Raw genomic sequence first — 8,801 nt, 5'->3', positions numbered from 1 at the left:
AAGCAGGCGGTGGCGGAGGGGTGGAGATAGAGGGGGGGGGGGGGGGGGGTCGAGGTGCAGCAGTACTGTACATCCGGGAACTACAGGTCAGATTTCTTTATTTATTTATTGATATTTTAACCTCCTGGGTAGGTTTGTGCTTGTGCTCCCCCTGCTGGCGGTATGGCGATACTGCAGGAATTCTTCCCTTTGATGTGTGTTTGAAACCACTTTTAAACACAGTCGGAAAGACCAACCAACTGTTCAAGACGCCTGATGAAGATATCCTGGTCCATCGTATCAAAAGCTGCAGTTATTTCTTATCATATGTAACTGGCATCATATTTGTTAACAAATCTGCTTTTAAAGTCGATTCATTCACAAAAATTATACAAGAGCCATTTAAACTGTTAATGTGGATTTTCAACCAGATGTAAGTTACAGTGTAAGTATGTATAGTACCAACTTGAGTGTGTGTATTTAAATATTTTTAGTTGCTATATTTCCAAATATTATTTCATTTTTTATTTTATTTACAGTATTTTTATTCCATCCATAATGAAGCCATTATCTACACATAGCACAGGATACACTACTAGCAGGATCTAAAGCTTCATCCAGCTGTTGCTTGAGCAGATTTAAAATTAGTTAAATGAGCACATTTGCCACACAAAAGATTTTCAGTTTTACTATTAATAACATAAACACTTTCACAAGAAGGTCAGAATGAAACACAGATCTCAGCACTATATTGCACCATTTCATTGTTCTGTTGCTTTGATTTCTTGCATAGGTCAGTTCAATATGTCAGTTCTTACACACAATAATATGAAAACATTTCCAATGGTTCACTGTACAAAAATACTATTTTTCAAAATATTATGTTTTACCACAAGAAATAGAAAACAAATATTCTTATAAATGATAACTTTCATTAACAGTTTGTGCTCTGAATATCCCAAATACATTATTTTTCTTCAGTAAAGACAAATATTCATGGCTAAGTCCTTCAGAAGAGGTAGAGAAAACAAACAAGCTGTAAGTGAGGACACAATTCCACCCAAATACAAAATTCCTACTTCCAATACCACAAAACACACACAGCTACACAGAGAGTTCACTCCAAAACACTGTGGGCCCGTTTTTGGTCAGTCAAGGTGAAGGCATGAAAAGATTATGGAAGATTTCATGATTTAGAGGTGCTGACACAGAAGAGTTGCACTGCAGCGTCAGTGCAAAAGGACGCAGGCTCAAACATGCTTTTGAGAATCAGCAGCTCGTAGGCTGGCAGAGGAGATGACCCGCATGCTTTCAGGTTTATCTTTGATCGCCGTGTTAGTGTTAGGACCCACATACAGGGAGCAGGTCGACGTGCAACTTTCACCCACAAGACTGCGGTTTGAGCCCCGTGTGGTACTGCTGACTGGTTTTTAGGATCAGCTGACTTATTATTTTTAGTTTGGTCAGGTCTAGGTAACAGAGCTACTTGGTTAAGTTAAGGATGCGTGTGTGCGTTTTTATTTTCTTTTTCCCGAGGTGCAAACCAATGACATCACAACAACGTGATTGGTCAGTTGCAGTGATGGTGGTGGAGCAACATAATCATTCTGCTGTAGGAACAACGCCAGCATGGTGATATCAGACTGTGCACGTTAAAGATTTATTAAGGTACCTGAGTGAGGTGCACGATTTGATGAATTAAATGCAGTAAAAGTGTTAAGAGGTGCAGCTACATTATCTTTAAACAAGCAGTGCTCTCATCCACCCAGCGTCCTGTCTTTAGTAATGACTGGGTGGCAGCATGGCATTCCACTACATCCTGAGTCAGTAACAAACTGCTTCCAACATGACTTTTCAGATAAAAAGAAGTTGTTTCTGTTTTGTGAGGATCACCTTCAAGCTGAGTCTCTCGCAGCTAAAAGTAGTTCTATGGTGTTATCGATGCATAAGTTAAGTAGCTGATAAACTGTTCTAAAAAACCTTATTTGAATTCATTTCTAACTCTGCACAGAGAATGTCTTTGCTCATATTACACTGCTCTGTTACATACACTGAAAATGCACCCCACAGTTTGAACATCAGAAGCTGCAGATGTCACAGCAAGCTCCCGTATGAGGCCAGATGGGGGAAATTCTGCCTCGGGCTGATGACATCAAAACGTCACTAATGCAACACTGGACTTGGTCGAAAGGGGGCATCTTCTATTCTACATGGCATTTTGGTAAATATTAATATGACTTCACAATTAACTCTCATGCCAGCTATAATGAGCTGAATAATGAGTTTCTGGAAATGTTCGATGGTCATCGTGGAATGTAACTCCTCACATAGACATCGCTTAGAAACACAAACACAGACAAGCACCATTGTAAAGTACACACATACCTGTACATGCTGTAGCTACACACACACTCACACACATACAGTACTGTACATACACACAAGTCTGAACACACTCAAGGGTTACCACATGCCACAGCCGAACTGTACATGAAATCAATATTTGCATCATGTAATCTTTCAATGCATAATTAAAACAGATTTTAAAGTAGGTTGATGAGATGTACTGCATGTTTCATTTTAGCATCAATACAATGTGCCATACTGACTGTGACACATTTGTATAATCAGCATAAACAAACCAAAGCACTGTGGAAGGACTGGCAACAGTACTGCATTGTGTTCTGCTGCAGGATTGGACCTGGCAGTAAATCTGATGCATTTTTTTACTGCATGAAACTCTTCAGATTTCCTGACAGCGGCAAATGACAGAAAGAGAGAAAGACTACAATAAAGCCAAGTAAAGTGGATCGACAGCACATGCAGGAAGGAAGGAGGAATAAATCCTGACATCATGACATGCTGACGCTTAGACACGTCACACCTTGTGTTTTTGCAGAGTACGCGCTGAATTTTTCAGGCTGCTCCTCCTTCAGACAAACATCTCCTTGTTGACCCACATGAGCGTGCGCGTGTCGTTGGGTTTGCATTCGTACTCGATGCTGTTGAAGCTGTTTCCCCACTGGCAGTGGTCCCTCTTGTTGTAGTTGTAGTACTTCACCTGCCACACCGTTTCAAACATTCCCGCCTCTGTGAACTGAAAGAGACACACGCGCACGGATGAGTACATACGCTGCGATTGGCCAGATTCGATGAAGAAGAAGAAACTCACTTAGACACAGACACACTGTATCATCGTGTGTGAAAACACGTGAAGGTGAAATGAAGAGGAATCTGGACAGATGGATACATGCACACACACAAACGTGCAAACACACGCCATATCATCCCAGAGGCCCGAGGGTGTGAACTGGACAGACGGGAAACCAGATGAAATCATATTTCTAAGAATTTTTGTATCATTGTGTTTAAACCTGTTCTTCAACACTCTTTCTCCTCAGAAGAAGAAACGTTAGTTTTATCATGTTTGACCTTTTACATCACATGGCAGCGCTTTCACTGCCACACCAGGAAGCACAACAGCTGCTTCCTCTGAGCATCTGTGCATTGCTGCTAGCCAAAACACATCTGAACACCGGGAACAAATTTTGTTCCAAATGTTTGAACCAAGAGACAATGTGCAGTTCATGTTGGTAGACTTTTGAAGTTTGTGTTTCATGGTAATTGATTAAAACTTCTACAGTTTTTTAAGCCAAACAAGGGAAAAAAATCTGCTCTGTGACAGTAAATCAAACACATTTAGGTTTTGGACTGTTGGTCAGACAAAACAAGACATTTGATGACATCATTCAGGAAAATGTGATTTCATGGATCGATCAGTTAATCCAGGAGAGAGTCCGTAAATTATTTGATAATGACAAGAATCCTTCCAAGCATCGACGCCTTAGAGATCCATTCATGAACACACACATGTAGCTGTCATTATGCACAGTGACTTGAGCTTAACTGTAACCTGACAGTCACCTCAGTAGCACTATAACCACAGTAATATCCACACATCTGCTAAGACATTCAGCCTTTATCTTGGGATCACAACATGATATGACACCGTCACGGCAGAGGTGAAGCACATGGAGACTGAAGTGGGCACACTCTGATTGAAGGATAAAGCTATGGCCTATTTATTCCCTAATGAAGATGGAAATCTTTAACAATTGATTAAAGAAAGGCTAAATCATTTTCCATACAGCTGGATGCAGTTTCAGGGGTAAATAGAGTATTTGTTGGTGACCACTTCCACTTACCTGTATGTTGATTTGAACTGGCTGCCTCTCTCCGCTCTTGGTGTGTGCCACCCCTTCTGTGTCGTACTGGCCAGTGTAGACCACCGACTGTGGGTCTTTAGACTGCTGCTCCAGAGGGAAGGTCACCCCACCCACACTCATTGACCTGCAGACAGGTACACGGGACAGCTGACTCCTCAGTCAACATCCTTAAGAAAAAAAGGCTCATGTGAGCCGCGTCAATCTGAGACCAGAAAAACTGAGATTCACACTCACTGATGCATTTTTGTGTTCCAGCCAGATTTTCATGTTGACCAATCATTCAGTGAAATAGGTCTACAGCTGTGTTTCATGAGCATGCCCTGAATTCAATACAGCATCCCGATGCATCATCACATGTGACCTATTTTTATACCCCAGTGCCTGCTCAGGCGGTTTTTTTTTTTTTTTTTTTTTACATCCTGATATTTAGAAATCCAACAATAATCCTTATTTGGAGATGGATGTACAACAACATCCGTTACATAATGATAAATTGTAGGCAAATCACACGAGGGCGGTGACACAAGGCCCAAACGTGGAGTCCTAATCTGTGTTGGATTTGACATGCGGCCAATTGAGGTTTATGCTGCCTTCAGGCACTCCTCGTAAAATCCAATTTTCGAGCGCTACACTTGGAATATGACTTGTTGAGCGCTCATAGGCCTTTTGTTCAGAAATAACATCACAAAGCAATGAAACCGTTTTTAGTAAGAGGCATTGGTAAGTGATTTCTTTACTCAACAGCTCTGAAATCACAGCAACCTCCACTTCTTCCAAATCCTGTTCGCTGGGCAGCCGTATTTCCTCGTTTAAATCTGCGCTTGCCTTCTCAGAAAAACATCTTACGGTCACCACAATCAGAGCATGCAAGCAATGAGCCTTATCGTCCTCGATTCTTTAATTAACAAGCAGGAAATGTGTTTAAGCCTCCTCTCTGTGTTATTAAGAAGGTAAACTATCATGTACGTGAAGCAGAGACCCTGTTTAACAGCATATTTCTCTTTATGTCAGAAAAAAAATCCCAATATTTTACCGATTCGGATAAAATTAAAACGTACAGACCTATAGAGCCTATATTAACTTCACTATAATATCAATAATCGATCATTGGTGAATTAAGTGATTTTTGTTGCATCAGGAGAAACTGAAAGACAATACTGGCCTGGTCGTGGTATTTGTCTTCTAGAATTACCAGGTTTTAAATAGCAGTTTGGTTTTGACCCGGTCAGGATAATCCACGCCTGAGGCAGAAAATTGGCTACCTACGTGGCCTCGACCGCTCCTGGTTTAACGACCACCTCGATCTTGTACTTGGAGCCGGTCAGCAGCTTGATGGTCCGGGTCTGTCCGAACCTGGCGCCGTCGGACTTGAAGTGCACGGCGGTGTTGTTTGGAAGCATTTTCAATGAAATCCCAATTTTCACGATTTGAGGGACGTCGGCCATGTTTCCATACAGCTGGTGCAGCAGGATCGGTGGGATTTCGGGGTGAAGGTGATGGGTCGTGGGCGTAGGTCAGTTCAAACAGACGGAGAAATGCCGTGTGGAGGAGTCCATAGCAGGGCGCACAGCACAGCCGCTCTGCGCTCTGTAATCCCGTCCAACCTGCAGCACAGACCTAATCCCATCCGACGCTCTCTCTCTCTCTCTCTCTCTCTCTCTCTCTCTCTCTCTCTCTCTCTCTCTCTCTCTCTCTCTCTCTCTCTCTCTGTTTAAGACCCACCCAACACACAGAGATGCGCACAAGCGCCACTGCAACTTTTTCAGGGAGTGGAGAGGACAACAAAACCATAGTTGGACCACAGACATGATTTTCTTAGGTCAGTTACCTTACATGTTTCGGCGGACTTATTCCGCCTTCAGCAGAGTGACACTGATGGTAGTGTGACGCACCTTTACCAACTGAACTGACCGACCTGTCAAATTGACAGGCCAGTCACGCCTTCCGCGGTCAGCTTGCCCCCTCTAAGATACCGCTCCTGGTAGGGCAGAGCATACTATGCTCCCTCGTCCCTGCTGATGGTCTTCTGGCCCTGCTTCCTGATCTCGATGGCCTCGCTGATCCAGCGCTGATGTTTGTTTTCTATGGTGCAGGTCACTTTGGCGTTCTCCCAGTCCATGATGTGATTTTCCTGTTTACAGTGGTCTGTGATGGCTGACGTGTAGTTATCCTGCTGTGCCTTTTCTTTGCGTCGGTAGTACTGGCGCTTCCAGTGCTGCATGTGCTACTCCCATCCCCGACGTCCTGAACCGGCACCAGGCAGTTCAGGTTGCTCAGACTGGACTGGCTGTCGATGGAGCTCCGCCCCGCTCCTCATCCAACATCAGGACGATTTCCTTAGGCTCCATATTCTCCGTCCTGAGCGCCTCCTGATCGGCCTCCAGCTCCTTCAGCTTCTTCTCCAAATTCATATTTATCGTACAGACCTCAGAGTGACACTGATCTTCTCACCTCCCTTCTCATCAAAGTTGGAAACAACTTTCCACAGGATCACATAAATATTCTGCATCTGCTCATTCAAAGCCTTCATTGTGTGATGCTTATGTCAAATAAAATACTCAAACTCTACGACACCTTGTGATGTAGTGCTGCACCACCACACTTTTTACTGGAAATATTCCTGATGGCTTGTGCCAAATGTTATACACTTCACATTGTTTCCCAAAAATTGATTTTAGGTATCTTAGGGAACTTCGGGATGCACACTAGAATTAAAGATAAAGTTCAGAGGGGTTACTTTACCTATTTTGCATTTATAAATATACTACATACTTGATACATGGTTCAAGGAGTTTCAAATAGAGTTATCAAAATGCAAAAATATTGCATATTGCGCTGAAACTTGTAAAACCAACAATCAAAATACATGTGAAGGTGCAAATATGCAACAGCAAAGTCTCCATAGGTGTGGGGCGCAGGACTGAAATGTTATCGGTGGCTGTGGCTCAGGAGGTAGAGTGATCGTCCACCTAGTCGTAAGTATTTTTATTTCTCCAGCTGGAGCTCCAGGTGACCTGTGTTCACAGCACGGTGTTCCAACCTTCCTGCCTGCTACTGCCTTGGCTGCAGTCTTGAGGATTTGGCTTGAATGTTTTCAGCTCATAATGAATTCAACTTGGCAAATGGAAAGGAGGATAAAGTTAGAATATCAAAGGAGCGCTGAGCCCCAATGTTCCTTCTCAGATTAGATTTTGGTGACCAATGTGTAATATGTTACCACACTGGACAAATAGCAATATTACTGTATCATACAACTGCTCGCACCTAGACCTGGGAATCATAGAGTAAAAGCTGAGTTTCAGTACCAGTACAAAACAATACATTTTGGAATATTCTTAGAAAAAACAAGCCAAACTACTCAAATACACTAGTGTATAATACAAAGGAGGCATGAAAGAGCTTTACCAAAATAAAACACAGTCTAAGACTAAGAAGAAATTCCACTCAAATCTGTCCTTTTTATCTCTCTCTTTGCATACAAGTTACACACAAGACACACTCTGCCCTCAGCCAGGTGTAAACCAGCTTTGGTATGCTCAAACTCTATAGCAAATCCTTTCACTCTCATGATTTTAATATTTCAGACCAATCAGTATCCTTCTGATCTCCAGCTGGTCATCCTGACGCAGATGGTTCAGTCCAGCAGATAGCTAGGCTTCACATTACAAGCTAACGGGAAGGAAACAAGTGTGAGTTCCCATGGAGCAACATAAGGGTGTAAAGAAGGAGATGTGTTAGCAGGCAGCGCTTTTGTTTTCAGCAGTTACTAAGCTTGGACAGCGGTGCTCTCTAAATATGAATAAGACCTAGCTGGCCCTACTAGGCTACTTTATCTACAAGTGTGATCAATAATCAAAGGCCAGTAAAAGTTTTCAATTACATGCACTTGATATGTTGTGGAAATTTTTGTTTTTAACTTTATATTCTCTTACTGCCATTCAGATGAATTTCATTCTTTTGGTGGGTAACTACAGTAAGACCAACATACTGTAAGAAAAGAAAATTGTCATGCATCAGGTTCATTTCCAGACAACAAGAAACATTATTGACATTTTAGTGGCTTCAACTATATCTCATCTTCACAGCACAGCTGCACCACTGGCATGACTTCCAGGGTTATTGACATTATCATCTGCTGAAACAAAACAACACATTGTCACTGGTTTGAGACTTTATTTGCCTATATGTGGTAATTGTAGGCAAGGCCTACATATGCATAACATCTACTGGTGGTCCCATTCATCCCATTCCTATGTTCAAACGTAAACAAATGGTATCCACAGCAACAAGATCAAAGTGCAGTGTGAGTGGAGGAGAACCAATCAAGATTGATTCCTTTGATTCCTTTGATCAAAGATCAAAGGAATTTGTGATGACATCATCATCAAAGACAACAGAGGTTGTCTTAAGACCACGAGTGACCACTGAAGACACACAGCACTCAGAGAGGACTGCAGAGAAAACACCTGTGAGAGAATACTGTTCGGAGAAAACACCTTTGAGAGAATACTGTTCGGAGAAAACACCTTTGAGAGAATACTGTTCGGAGAAAACACCTTTGAGAGAATACTGTTCGGAGAAAACACTGTTCGGAGA

The 8,801-nt window shown here is 42.4% G+C and overlaps 1 protein-coding gene across 1 annotated transcript; it reads right to left on the bottom strand.

Annotated features, from left to right (window-relative positions):
• Positions 1-651: 651 nt before the first annotated feature.
• cnrip1b (cannabinoid receptor interacting protein 1b) lies at positions 652-5,936 on the bottom strand. The gene is made up of 3 exons (XM_070978418.1): positions 5,472-5,936; positions 4,185-4,329; positions 652-3,076 (listed from the first exon to the last, which is right to left on the bottom strand). Exons 1-3 carry the CDS (start codon positions 5,648-5,650, stop codon positions 2,912-2,914), a joined length of 489 nt encoding a protein of 162 aa, XP_070834519.1. The 5' UTR covers positions 5,651-5,936; the 3' UTR covers positions 652-2,911.
• Positions 5,937-8,801: the final 2,865 nt, after the last annotated feature.

The sequence above is a fragment of the Chaetodon trifascialis genome, chromosome 13 (assembly GCF_039877785.1).
Source record: "Chaetodon trifascialis isolate fChaTrf1 chromosome 13, fChaTrf1.hap1, whole genome shotgun sequence".
Taxonomy (NCBI): Eukaryota; Metazoa; Chordata; class Actinopteri; order Chaetodontiformes; family Chaetodontidae; genus Chaetodon; species Chaetodon trifascialis.
The sequence above is the reverse complement of the archived record's forward strand: the minus strand, read 5'-3'. Positions and strand labels throughout refer to the sequence as shown.